This window comes from Pelobates fuscus, chromosome 5, assembly GCF_036172605.1.
Source record: "Pelobates fuscus isolate aPelFus1 chromosome 5, aPelFus1.pri, whole genome shotgun sequence".
In the NCBI taxonomy this organism is placed as follows: domain Eukaryota; kingdom Metazoa; phylum Chordata; class Amphibia; order Anura; family Pelobatidae; genus Pelobates; species Pelobates fuscus.
Window position 1 is genome coordinate 14,125,004 of NC_086321.1, and position 14,546 is coordinate 14,139,549.

The 14,546-nt window shown below is 52.0% G+C and overlaps 1 protein-coding gene across 2 annotated transcripts in view; it reads right to left on the reverse strand.

The window, feature by feature from the left end:
* SCAMP1 (secretory carrier membrane protein 1) overlaps nt 1-6,434 on the reverse strand; it is a 31,205-nt gene extending 24,771 nt beyond the window's left edge. For both annotated transcript variants that reach the window (XM_063453595.1, XM_063453594.1), the window contains exon 1: nt 6,306-6,434. In XM_063453595.1, the coding sequence (XP_063309665.1) occupies nt 6,306-6,362 (57 nt within the window). In that variant the 5' untranslated portion in view covers nt 6,363-6,434. The remainder of the gene's footprint in view (nt 1-6,305) is intronic.
* Between the last annotated feature and the right edge of the window lie 8,112 nt (nt 6,435-14,546).

Consider the following 14,546-nt stretch of genomic DNA (forward strand, 5'->3'; position numbering starts at 1 on the left):
TAAGCTCACCTGCCATGGCAAGGCAAAAACTCTTAGAGGAGTCCTATACTAACAATCCACCTTGTTTGGTTAAGCTGAAAGGTAAAATCTCTAATGAGATAGTTTTTAGATAAAGCTACAATGAAAAAATGCAAATAGTGATTAGTTTTTATTTGGGCAGTGGAATATCAGCACATGATGTCTGGATTCATAAACAAAGACTAGCTCTCGATACCTGCATAATCTTCAGACAGATTAGCAGGGCTTCTGACCAAAGAGGACCTAAGATGGCCACTCACATAGAGCAAAGAGATGCAGGATATTCACTGGAGAGAAATTTAACACTGTATACACATTACGATTATCTTACAGGGGGCATTTAGTTTCCAATAGTAGAGGAAACTGTGACATTTTACCTTTAATACGAACAGGAAGGTGAGGTGCCCAGCTTATAATTATATTTTTTTCATATTTTAAATCTATTATTACTGAAAAAACACTGTTTAATTGTAGGACAGCTCACATGGCAGTTAATTTCCAGCCCTTTAAATTGATGCTGTGCTCCTACAGATCAGCCATCTCCCATGCCATGTAAGCTTAATTGACTGTCCTCCGCTGTTGGTTGGAAGTAAACGGGTGAATCCCTTTCTAAACCTGACAATAAAAGGAAAGCATAGCCTAATCCTAATCCCAAAAACATGCATATTCACCTACCCTATAACTGGTGACATAGGCCATCACGGCAAGAACACAGTGAACACACTGGGCAGACGTGCTGGGAGAACTTGCTGGCGACTGTAGGAGATGGTAATGAATGATATCTGAAGCTGGGTTTGCAGGTAACCTAATAGAGGTATTGGGAGGAGTGGAAAGTGACACCGCAAGAGAGAGCCATTGGTGAATAAAGCCTGCGTGCTACATTCTGTTTATAATCATGGTGTATTCTCTGGCCATTGAATGCCAACAGAAACATATTGGGTACAATCCACAATGGCATATTCTATCAGAGGCCTGGGCAAACCATGGGCCAGAGGCTTACGATCTAAAACTATTCAGTCTCCAAACTGCAAGTACAGCCCCTTTCCAAATCGAAACAAATAACCATAAAATATGAATTCTACAAGCAGACAAAACTCTGCAATCGCCAGTATATATAAACTGCAGGATCCAAGTAAAGTTATAGTAAGGGCAATCGTACTAACTTTGTGGAATGAGGGTTTCAAACTACAGAGTTGTTGGAGACATAATTTTGAGACGTGAGTAGGAAAATGTCTACAAAATTAGAATTGGATTCTAGTTATTAAGACCTTTCACTCAGCCAATCTAGTGTGCAATGTCCAGTTTAGTAAATATAACAATACAATGTTTAACTCCATTATGGCTTGCTGTGCTTTAATTGGGTCAATATATATGTTTCAGAATGCATTAAAAATGAACTGGCTCACATGCAAGGGTAAATAAAGGTATTAATTACCCTTGGAAAGCAATAAACACCACTGCCCTGCCATCCACACTTTACACCCTGCTATAAATACCCAACACTAAATCAAGCATTAATAAAATGTTTAAAACAAGAAAACAAATGTTTTTCTGTATAACTTTTACAAATCCAGTGAAACTAAATAAACTATTATCTGTCCTTATTGTTAAAGGGACACTATAGTCACCTGAACAACTTTAGCTTAATGAAGCAGTGTTGGTGTATAGAACATGCCCCTGCAGCCTCACTGCTCAATCCTCTGCCATTTAGGAGTTAAATCCCTTTGTTTATGAACCCTAGTCACACCTCCCTGCATGTGACTTGCACAGCCTTCCATGAACACTTCCTGTAAAGAGAGCCCTATTTAGGCTTTCTTTATTGCAAGTTCTGTTTAATTAAGATTTTCTTATCCCCTGCTATGTTAATAGCTTGCTAGACCCTGCAAGAGCCTCCTGTATGTGATTAAAGTTCAATTTAGAGATCGATATACAATTATTTAAGGTAAATTACATCTGTTTGAAAGTGAAACCAGTTTTTTTTTTCATGCAGGCTCTGTCAATCATAGCCAGGGGAGGTGTGGCTAGGGCTGCATAAACAGAAACAAAGTGATTTAACTCCTAAATGACAGTGAATTGAACAGTGAAATTGCAGGGGAATGATCTATACACTAAAACTGCTTTATTTAGCTAAAGGGATGTCATGTGTCCTTAAGGGGTTAAATGCCTCAAATGTCTAGGGTCTAAATACATTTATGGTAGTTAATGCTAAGCCTATGGATCGATCGGTTCCTGGGTATCCCTGGTACAATCAGGGATTTAAAGTGACATAACCGTTTGGGGACTTTAGAATACTTAAAGGTTCCGACAGTGACATTACCGCTTGGGGTGAACCTGTCCCTCATGGGCATGGCCATATTCTTCCGACGGGCCCTCTTTAGCGACAGAAACCTACGTCTCTGCTGCACTCTCGCGCATGCATTATAGTACACCACTGAAGCCTATGGAGGATCCAGTGATATCCTCCATGGACCGATCAAATTCCCTGCAGCCGTCACCGGTGAAGCTTGTTGGGATTGACACTGTTGCTCTGCCAAGAGTCTAAGAAAGTCAGGCATAGGAAATATATAGAAACAAAGAAGTCCTTAATTTATATATCTATATCTCGACTGGGTTTGAATTTCAGTGAAATTACAACACAGGAAAAATTAGTATTTCATAAAGATTCTATCAACACTGCTGCTTTAACTCTGCTCACACCAAAACGCAAGAACATTCCATCCCTCCTAATGGCATTAAAGCCCACTATTTATAAAAGGGCATGGAACGTCCTCTCTCCCTGCTGCTCTCACACAGACCCTGACCCTCCTCCCTACTTCCCCTTAGGCTGAATTCATGCAGAAGAGATGCCCAGAGGAGTGTTTCCCTCATAACTGACAAGCAGAGCACAGCCTTCTTATCCCTGTGCCAAGCGGCAGATTGAATTGGCTGACAGGAAGGGAGGGGAAAGGGCTGTTGTAGCGGAGTAGTAGTATTATCCACAGTATCTCCGCTGGTAGACAGGATAAGCAGATCCAAAACAGGCAAAATGCAGGTAGCGTAGTTACAATCCCTTCCTCCCAAGAACTAGACGACACATAGCTTGGAGGTCAACTGAGGTTTTTAATTACAGGCACAGTATTTATGTGGTTACAGATGTACAGGGTTTCCCAAATCCCAATGCAGGGATTGTCCAGTAGGGGACTAGGTTTTACACATATATTACCCATCATATATTGCTGTACCAAGGAGATACTTATCCCAGAATGCATTGCTAATGGGAGTATCCCCTGGTACAGAGGAACACAATTTTTATATTAAAATCCGTAACTAACATAATATTTATACTATACAACTGTTTAACCATTTATTACATAGCTGGGACCGGGGCTCACAGTTAAGTGAACTTGCGCTCAGATCCCAGTACAAATAACCGAACGCCGTTCAGTTTCCCTTATCAGGACCAATTCGTTTAAACGATTGCCTGGACTGAGGGAATGAAAGTCCCGAAAACGGTAAACTCCCGAACGGCTTGGAAGTCTAGCGGGGCTTGTGTTGTCGAGTAGCCGATTTTAGTTCCAGGCACTCAACGACAAAACCCCGCTGGCTTTCCGCGAACAAAGATGGCCGCCGCCTCGTGGTTGGTACACGAATGGCGGCCACCCGCAACAAACCGCAATTAGCTTCGATACAATGTTGCAAAGTACCTAATTGGAGACACACACCGTCTATGGGTGGTCTCCCATAACTCACGAACAGTGCGGTGATTCACTGCTCGTGGATATTCAGGTTTAACATTAGCGGTATTCGTGTGCTGTAACACACGAATGCCGCATACATTGCAGAATATAACACATAGCAGGAAAAGTACACCAGTCATTTTAAAACTACAATTTAGATCTCTGAGTGACTGGATTTGCCACAGCTGTTTTTTACGGTCTTATTTTAGAAAATATTAGACAGAAATGTCATTGTATCCTATTGTAACAATTCAATGTTTTGAGGACCCAGGACATACTTGAAAACTAGAGACATCTAAATTTACCTTCCTGGTAAAATATTTTATAAATAAATAAAATATATCTACTAGCACCATGTATAGAATAAATTTTATTATTTGCCATTTATGAGTTAAATTACTTTTGTTTCTATTTATGCAGCTTTATCCACACCTACCCTGGCTATGACTCACACAGCCTGCATATAAAAAGTTTCATTTTCAATAAGACGTTAACTTGCTTTGGAAGTTTTTATCTCCTGCTCGGTCAATTGAATTTTAAGCACACATATTGGGTTTCCTAACTGTTCCTAAGATATCGCCGCCAGGAATTCTGCTCTCTGACCATCCAGCAGGTAATTCAAATGAGGTGCATGCCCAAGGCATCCAATGACGCGATCGTGAGCGTCAACACAGAGCACCAGTGATTTGCCGCTCCCTGAAGTCATGCAAAGTTTAAATGAGGTGAGTGCAGACAACAACAAAATTGGCAAAGACCATAGAGCTTGAATAAAGTTCCACCTTTTCTCAACGTTCAGGTTATACATATGAAAAAGTACCTTTAATTATGTATAACAACAAAAAAATGTAAAATTACAACTTAAAAAGGCATCAATTACATAATAAAGCAAATCGGAAACTAAGTAATGAGGGGTTGTAGATAGGTGTCTGTATAGAGAGGGCGGTAGGTGGGTAGGCGTCTGTACAGAGAGGGCGGTAGGTGGTGGGTGTCAGTATAGGGCGGGCGTAGGTGGTGGGTGTCAGTATAGGGCGGGCGTAGGTGATGGGTGTCAGTATAGGGGGGTGTCTGTATAGGGGGGGCGGTAGGTGGGTGTCTGTATAGGGGGGTGTCTGTATAGGGGGGGCAGTAGGTGGGTGTCTGTATAGGGGGGCGGTAGGTGGGTTTCTGTATAGGGGGGCGGTAGGTGGGTTTCTGTATAGGGGGGCGGTAGGTGGGTTTCTGTATAGGGGGGCGGTAGGTGGGTGTCTGTATAGGGGGGGCGGTAGGTGGGTGTCTGTATAGGGGGGGCGGTAGGTGGGTGTCTGTATGGGGGGGCGGTAGGTGGGAGTCTGTATGGGGGGGGCGGTAGGTGGGTGTCTGTATGGGGGGGCGGTAGGTGGGTGTCTGTATGGGGGGGCGGTAGGTGGGTGTCTGTATGGGGGGGGGGGCGGTAGGTGGGTGTCTGTATGGGGGGGGGCGGTAGGTGGGTGTCTGTATAGGGGGGGCGGTAGGTGGGTGTCTGTATAGGGGGGGGGCGGTAGGTGGGTGTCTGTATAGGGGGGGGCGGTAGGTGGGTGTCTGTATGGTGGGTGTCTGTATAGGGGGGGCGGGAGGTGGGTGTCTGTATGGGGGGGGCGGTAGGTGGGTGTCTGTATAGGGGGGTGGCGGTAGGTGGGTGTCTGTATAGGGGGGGGCGGTAGGTGGGTGTCTGTATAGGGGGGGCGGTAGGTGGGTGTCTGTATAGGGGGGGCGGTAGGTGGGTGTCTGTATAGGGGGGGCGGTAGGTGGGTGTCTGTATAGGGGGGGCGGTAGGTGGGTGTCTGTATAGGGGGGGCGGTAGGTGGGTGTCTGTATAGGGGGGCGGTAGGTGGGTGTCTGTATAGGGGGGGCGGTAGGTGGGTGTCTGTATATGGGGGGGCGGGAGGTGGGTGTCTGTATGGGGGGGCGGGAGGTGGGTGTCTGTATAGGGGGGGCGGTAGGTGGGTGTCTGTATAGGGGGGGCGGTAGGTGGGTGTCTGTATAGGGGGGGCGGTAGGTGGGTGTCTGTATAGGGGGGCGGTAGGTGGGTGTCTGTATAGGGGAGGGCGGTAGGTGGGTGTCTGTATAGGGGAGGGCGGTAGGTGGGCGTCTGTATAGGGGGGGCGGTAGGTGGGTGTCTGTATAGGGGGGGCGGTAGGTGGGTGTCTGTATAGGGGGGGCGGTAGGTGGGTGTCTGTATAGGGGGGGCGGTAGGTGGGTGTAAGTATAGGGGGGGCGGTAGGTGGGTGTCTGTATAGGGGGGGCGGTAGGTGGGTGTCTGTATGGTGGGTGTCTGTATAGGGGGGGGCGGGAGGTGGGTGTCTGTATAGGGGGGGCGGGAGGTGGGTGTCTGTATAGGGGGGGCGGTAGGTGGGTGTCTGTATAGGGGGGGGCGGTAGGTGGGTGTCTGTATAGGGGGGGGCGGTAGGTGGGTGTCTGTATAGGGGGGGGCGGTAGGTGGGTGTCTGTATAGGGGGGGCGGTAGGTGGGTGTCTGTATAGGGGGGGGCGGTAGGTGGGTGTCTGTATAGGGGGGGCGGTAGGTGGGTGTCTGTATAGGGGGGGCGGTAGGTACCTTAAAGGGGTTGTTGAGGTCCGGGTCTACGAACGGGTTGTTGTCGAAATCCGCCATGTCTGGTGCCGGTCTCGGTCTCGGGATCCCGGACACCGACCGCACGAACCGTTAACCCGAGAAGCAAAATGGCGGCCCCGGCCGGATGTGACGTCACTGCTCCAAGCTGGATGCTGACGTCATCAATCCCGGGAAAAGGGGGGGAATACTGACAGTCAGCTCAGACTGGGGGGGGGGGGATACTGAGAGTGAGCTCAGACTGGGGGGGGATACTGACAGTGAGCTCAGACTGGGGGGGTACTGAGAGTGAGCTCAGACTGAGGGGGATACTGACAGTGAGCTCAGACTGGGGGGGGATACTGACAGTGAGCTCAGACTGGGGGGGGATACTGACAGTGAGCTCAGACTGAGGGGGATACTGACAGTGAGCTCAGACTGAGGGGGATACTGACAGTGAGCTCAGACTGAGGGGGATACTGACAGTGAGCTCAGACTGGGGGGGGATACTGAGAGTGAGCTCAGACTGAGGGGGATACTGAGAGTGAGCTCAGACTGAGGGGGATACTGACAGTGAGCTCAGACTGAGGGGGATACTGACAGTGAGCTCAGACTGAGGGGGATACTGACAGTGAGCTCAGACTGGGGGGGGGGATACTGACAGTGAGCTCAGACTGGGGGGGGATACTGACAGTGAGCTCAGACTGGGGGGGTACTGAGAGTGAGCTCAGACTGAGGGGGATACTGACAGTGAGCTCAGACTGAGGGGGATACTGACAGTGAGCTCAGACTGAGGGGGATACTGACAGTGAGCTCAGACTGGGGGGGATACTGACAGTGAGCTCAGACTGGGGGGGGATACTGACAGTGAGCTCAGACTGAGGGGGATACTGACAGTGAGCTCAGACTGAGGGGGATACTGACAGTGAGCTCAGACTGAGGGGGATACTGACAGTGAGCTCAGACTGAGGGGGATACTGACAGTGAGCTCAGACTGGGGGGGATACTGACAGTGAGCTCAGACTGAGGGGGATACTGACAGTGAGCTCAGACTGGGGGGGATACTGACAGTGAGCTCAGACTGGGGGGGGATACTGAGAGTGAGCTCAGACTGAGGGGGATACTGAGAGTGAGCTCAGACTGAGGGGGATACTGACAGTGAGCTCAGACTGGGGGGGATACTGACAGTGAGCTCAGACTGGGGGGGGATACTGAGAGTGAGCTCAGACTGAGGGGGATACTGACAGTGAGCTCAGACTGGGGGGGATACTGACAGTGAGCTCAGACTGAGGGGGATACTGACAGTGAGCTCAGACTGGGGGGGATACTGACAGTGAGCTCAGACTGGGGGGGGATACTGACAGTGAGCTCAGACTGGGGGGATACTGACAGTGAGCTCAGACTGAGGGGGATACTGACAGTGAGCTCAGACTGGGGGGGTACTGAGAGTGAGCTCAGACTGAGGGGGATACTGACAGTGAGCTCAGACTGGGGGGATACTGACAGTGAGCTCAGACTGGGGGGATACTGACAGTGAGCTCAGACTGGGGGGATACTGACAGTGAGCTCAGACTGGGGGGGGTACTGACTGAGCTCAGACTGGGGGGATACTGACAGTGAGCTCAGACTGAGGGGGATACTGACAGTGAGCTCAGACTGGGGGGATACTGACAGTGAGCTCAGACTGGGGGGGTACTGACTGAGCTCAGACTGGGGGGATACTGACAGTGAGCTCAGACTGGGGGGGTACTGAGAGTGAGCTCAGACTGAGGGGGATACTGACAGTGAGCTCAGACTGAGGGGGATACTGACAGTGAGCTCAGACTGAGGGGGATACTGACAGTGAGCTCAGACTGGGGGGATACTGACAGTGAGCTCAGACTGGGGGGGGGGATACTGACAGTGAGCCTAGACTGGGGGGGGGATACTGACAGTGAGCTCAGACCTGATGGGGATACTGACAGTGAGCTCAGACTGGGGGGGGATACTGACAGTGAGCCTAGACTGGGGGGGGATACTGACAGTGAGCTCAGACTGAGGGGGATACTGACAGTGAGCTCAGACTGAGGGGGATACTGACAGTGAGCTCAGACTGAGGGGGATACTGACAGTGAGCTCAGACTGGGGGGATACTGACAGTGAGCTCAGACTGGGGGGTACTGACAGTGAGCTCAGACTGGGGGGGGTACTGAGAGTGAGCTCAGACTGAGGGGGATACTGACAGTGAGCTCAGACTGGGGGGGTACTGAGAGTGAGCTCAGACTGAGGGGGATACTGACAGTGAGCTCAGACTGAGGGGGATACTGACAGTGAGCTCAGACTGGGGGGATACTGACAGTGAGCTCAGACTGGGGGGGTACTGACTGAGCTCAGACTGGGGGGGATACTGACAGTGAGCTCAGACTGGGGGGGTACTGAGAGTGAGCTCAGACTGAGGGGGATACTGACAGTGAGCTCAGACTGAGGGGGATACTGACAGTGAGCTCAGACTGGGGGGATACTGACAGTGAGCTCAGACTGGGGGGGGGATACTGACAGTGAGCCTAGACTGGGGGGGGATACTGACAGTGAGCTCAGACTGAGGGGGATACTGACAGTGAGCTCAGACTGAGGGGGATACTGACAGTGAGCTCAGACTGGGGGGGGGGGATACTGACAGTGAGCTCAGACTGAGGGGGATACTGACAGTGAGCTCAGACTGGGGGGATACTGACAGTGAGCTCAGACTGGGGGGATACTGACAGTGAGCTCAGACTGGGGGGGGGGATACTGACAGTGAGCCTAGACTGGGGGGGGATACTGACAGTGAGCTCAGACTGAGGGGGATACTGACAGTGAGCTCAGACTGAGGGGGATACTGACAGTGAGCTCAGACTGAGGGGGATACTGATAGTGAGCTCAGACTGGGGGGATACTGACAGTGAGCTCAGACTGGGGGGTACTGACAGTGAGCTCAGACTGGGGGGGATACTGACAGTGAGCTCAGACGGGGGGGGGGGTACTGACAGTGAGCCTAGACTGGGGGGGGGGGGATACTGACAGTGAGCTCAGACTGAGTGGGATACTGACAGTGAGCTCAGACTGAGGGGGATACTGACAGTGAGCTCAGACTGAGGGGGATACTGACAGTGAGCTCAGACTGAGGGGGATACTGACAGTGAGCTCAGACTGGGGGGTGGGGATACTGACAGTGAGCTCAGACTGAGGGGGATACTGACAGTGAGCTCAGACTAGGGGGGGGATACTGACAGTGAGCTCAGACTGGGGGGGATGATACTGAGAGTGAGCTCAGACTGGGGGGGATACTGAGAGTGAGCTCAGACTGGGGGGGATACTGAGAGTGAGCTCAGACTGGGGGGAGGATACTGAGAGTGAGCTCAGACTGGGGGGGATACTGACACTGAGCTCAGACTGGGGGGGGATACTGACAGTGAGCTCAGACTGGGGGGGTACTGACAGTGAGCTCAGACTGGGGGGGGTACTGACAGTGAGCTCAGACTGGGGGGGGGATACTGACAGTGAGCTCAGACTGGGGGGATACTGACAGTGAGCTCAGACTGGGGGGGATACTGACAGTGAGCTCAGACTGAGGGGGATACTGACAGTGAGCTCAGACTGGGGGGGTACTGACAGTGAGCTCAGACTGGGGGGGGGGGGGTACTGACAGTGAGCCTAGACTGGGGGGGGGGATACTGACAGTGAGCTCAGACTGAGGGGGATACTGACAGTGAGCTCAGACTGAGGGGGATACTGACAGTGAGCTCAGACTGGGGGGGGGATACTGACAGTGAGCTCAGACTGGGGGGGAGGATACTGAGAGTGAGCTCAGACTGGGGGGGGTTACTGACAGTGAGCTCAGACTGAGGGGGATACTGACAGTGAGCTCAGACTGGGGGGGATACTGACAGTGAGCTCAGACTGGGGGGGGATACTGACAGTGAGCTCAGACTGGGGGGGGTACTGACAGTGAGCTCAGACTGAGGGGGCTACTGACAGTGAGCTCAGACTGGGGGGATACTGACAGTGAGCTCAGACTGGGGGGATACTGACAGTGAGCTCAGACTGGGGGGGGGATACTGACAGTGAGCCTAGACTGGGGGGGGGATACTGACAGTGAGCTCAGACTGAGGGGATACTGACAGTGAGCTCAGACTGAGGGGGATACTGACAGTGAGCTCAGACTGGGGGGGGGATACTGACAGTGAGCTCAGACTGAGGGGGATACTGACAGTGAGCTCAGACTGGGGGGATACTGACAGTGAGCTCAGACTGGGGGGATACTGACAGTGAGCTCAGACTGGGGGGGGATACTGACAGTGAGCCTAGACTGGGGGGGGGGATACTGACAGTGAGCTCAGACTGAGTGGGATACTGACAGTGAGCTTAGACTGAGGGGGATACTGACAGTGAGCTCAGACTGAGGGGGATACTGACAGTGAGCTCAGACTGAGGGGGATACTGACAGTGAGCTCAGACTGGGGGGTGGGGATACTGACAGTGAGCTCAGACTGAGGGGGATACTGACAGTGAGCTCAGACTAGGGGGGATACTGACAGTGAGCTCAGACTGGGGGGGATGATACTGAGAGTGAGCTCAGACTGGGGGGGGATACTGAGAGTGAGCTCAGACTGGGGGGAGGATACTGAGAGTGAGCTCAGACTGGGGGGGGATACTGACACTGAGCTCAGACTGGGGGGGGGATACTGACAGTGAGCTCAGACTGGGGGGGTACTGACAGTGAGCTCAGACTGGGGGGGTACTGACAGTGAGCTCAGACTGGGGGGGATACTGACAGTGAGCTCAGACTGGGGGGGATGCTGACAGTGAGCTCAGACTAGGGGGGGGATACTGACAGTGAGCTCTGACTGGGGGGATGATACTGAGAGTGAGCTCAGACTGGGGGGGTTACTGACAGTGAGCTCAGACTGGGGGGGGATACTGACAGTGAGCTCAGACTGGGGGGGATACTGACAGTGAGCTCAGACTGGGGGGGGATACTGACAGTGAGCTCAGACTGGGGGGGGTACTGACAGTGAGCTCAGACTGGGGGGATACTGACAGTGAGCTCAGACTGAGGGGGATACTGACAGTGAGCTCAGACTGGGGGGATACTGACAGTGAGCTCAGACTGGGGGGGTACTGACAGTGAGCTCAGACTGGGGGGGGGGGTACTGACAGTGAGCCTAGACTGGGGGGGGGGATACTGACAGTGAGCTCAGACTGGGGGGGGTACTGACAGTGAGCTCAGACTGGGGGGGATACTGACAGTGAGCTCAGACTGAGGGGGATACTGACAGTGAGCTCAGACTGGGGGGATACTGACAGTGAGCTCAGACTGGGGGGGTACTGACAGTGAGCTCAGACTGGGGGGGGGGGTACTGACAGTGAGCCTAGACTGGGGGGGGGGATACTGACAGTGAGCTCAGACTGAGGGGGATACTGACAGTGAGCTCAGACTGAGGGGGATACTGACAGTGAGCTCAGACTGGGGGGGGATACTGACAGTGAGCTCAGACTGGGGGGGAGGATACTGAGAGTGAGCTCAGACTGGGGGGGGGTTACTGACAGTGAGCTCAGACTGGGGGGGATACTGACAGTGAGCTCAGACTGGGGGGGATACTGACAGTGAGCTCAGACTGGGGGGGGATACTGACAGTGAGCTCAGACTGGGGGGGGTACTGACAGTGAGCTCAGACTGGGGGGGATACTGACAGTGAGCTCAGACTGAGGGGGATACTGACAGTGAGCTCAGACTGGGGGGATACTGACAGTGAGCTCAGACTGGGGGGGTACTGACAGTGAGCTCAGACTGGGGGGGGGGGTACTGACAGTGAGCCTAGACTGGGGGGGGGGATACTGACAGTGAGCTCAGACTGGGGGGGGTACTGACAGTGAGCTCAGACTGGGGGGGATACTGACAGTGAGCTCAGACTGAGGGGGATACTGACAGTGAGCTCAGACTGGGGGGATACTGACAGTGAGCTCAGACTGGGGGGGTACTGACAGTGAGCTCAGACTGGGGGGGGGGTACTGACAGTGAGCCTAGACTGGGGGGGGGGATACTGACAGTGAGCTCAGACTGAGGGGGATACTGACAGTGAGCTCAGACTGAGGGGGATACTGACAGTGAGCTCAGACTGGGGGGGGATACTGACAGTGAGCTCAGACTGGGGGGGAGGATACTGAGAGTGAGCTCAGACTGGGGGGGGGTTACTGACAGTGAGCTCAGACTGGGGGGATACTGACAGTGAGCTCAGACTGGGGGGGATACTGACAGTGAGCTCAGACTGGGGGGGGATACTGACAGTGAGCTCAGACTGGGGGGGGTACTGACAGTGAGCTCAGACTGAGGGGGCTACTGACAGTGAGCTCAGACTGAGGGGGATACTGACAGTGAGCTCAGACTGGGGGGGGGATACTGACAGTGAGCCTAGACTGGGGGGGGGATACTGACAGTGAGCTCAGACTGAGGGGGATACTGACAGTGAGCTCAGACTGAAGGGGATACTGACAGTGAGCTCAGACTGGGGGGGGGGATACTGACAGTGAGCTCAGACTGAGGGGGATACTGACAGTGAGCTCAGACTAGGGGGGGGGATACTGACAGTGAGCTCAGACTGGGGGGGAGGATACTGAGAGTGAGCTCAGACTGGGGGGGATACTGAGAGTGAGCTCAGACTGGGAGGGGATACTGAGAGTGAGCTCAGACTGGGGGGGGATACTGAGAGTGAGCTCAGACGGGGGGGATACTGACAGTGAGCTCAGACTGGGGTGGAATACTGACAGTGAGCTCAGGCTGGGGGGGAATACTGACAGTGAGCTCAGGCTGGGGGGGGAATACTGACAGTGAGCTCAGACTGGGGGGGTTACTGACAGTGAGCTCAGACTGTGGGAGGATACTGACAGTGAGCTCAGACTGGGGGTGGTACTGACAGTGAGCTCAAACTGGGGAGAGGGAATACTGACAGTGCGCTGTCCCCCGTTTGTTTACTGAACCTGTTTCTGTGTGGCCCTTTGTGTGCACCCTCTTAACAACCCACCACCCCTGGCTGTTAACCACAAATTGATCATTAACCCCTTAAGGTCTGAGCCAAATGTACAAGTTGTGAACAAAACAAAACGTAAACAAAACCTGCCATTTGCGCTATATGTCTGTCCAACCGTAATTCACCTTATTATATATCATTTTATTCAGGGGAAACAGGGCTTTCATTTAATATCAAATATTTAGCTATGAAACATAATTTAATATGAAAAAAATGGGAGAATATAAGATTTTTTTAATTTTTTTAGTTCTACATGACATTTTAACTTTCAATGTCATAATACTGTTTGCATAGGCGTGCGCACGGGGTGTGCCTGGGCACACCCTAATCCCCGCGGCACGCCTATGTATTGAGTCCTGCAGGAAGTCCTGGGGAATAAAGTGTGGGAACTCTTTTCCCACCCCCACCCCCAAAAAAATATACATGTGTGTGTGTGTGTGTGTATATATATACTGACACACAGATATATATACGCGTGCACACACATACTCAGACACACACATACATTCACAGACACACACACAATTACAGACACACACACACCCATACACTCACAGACACACACACACTCACATACCCATACACTCAGACACACACATAATCACAGACACACACTTACAGACACACATACACTCACACACACACACACAGACACACATACACTCACAGACACACATTCACAGACACACACATACATTCACAGACACTTACAGACACACACACATACATTCACAGACACACACATACATTCACAGACACACACACATACATTCACAGACACATACAAATAACTTTTTTTTTTTTATAAAAAAAAATGTCCACCCAGCCTCCCTACCTGGAGTGCTGGCGTGGACTTGTCCCTGGGATCCAGTGGGTCAGGTGCCTGTGTCCATCTCAGATGCGGCGAGGGAGCTAGAGTTCACTCTCCACTGGACCACCAGGGATGGTACATGGCAGCAAGGATCCCCCCTCCCTACATAAGGTAGGGAGGGGGGATATTTACTAATCTGCCCCCACCTCCACAACCCCTCCCAACATACAGCCCACACACACACACAGCACATAGACACATACAGCACGCTCACACACACAGTACACTAACCGCACCCTCACAAACACACACAGCACCTTTACAAACACACAACACCCTCACACACAGCACACTAACAGCACCCTCACAAACACACACACACACAAACAG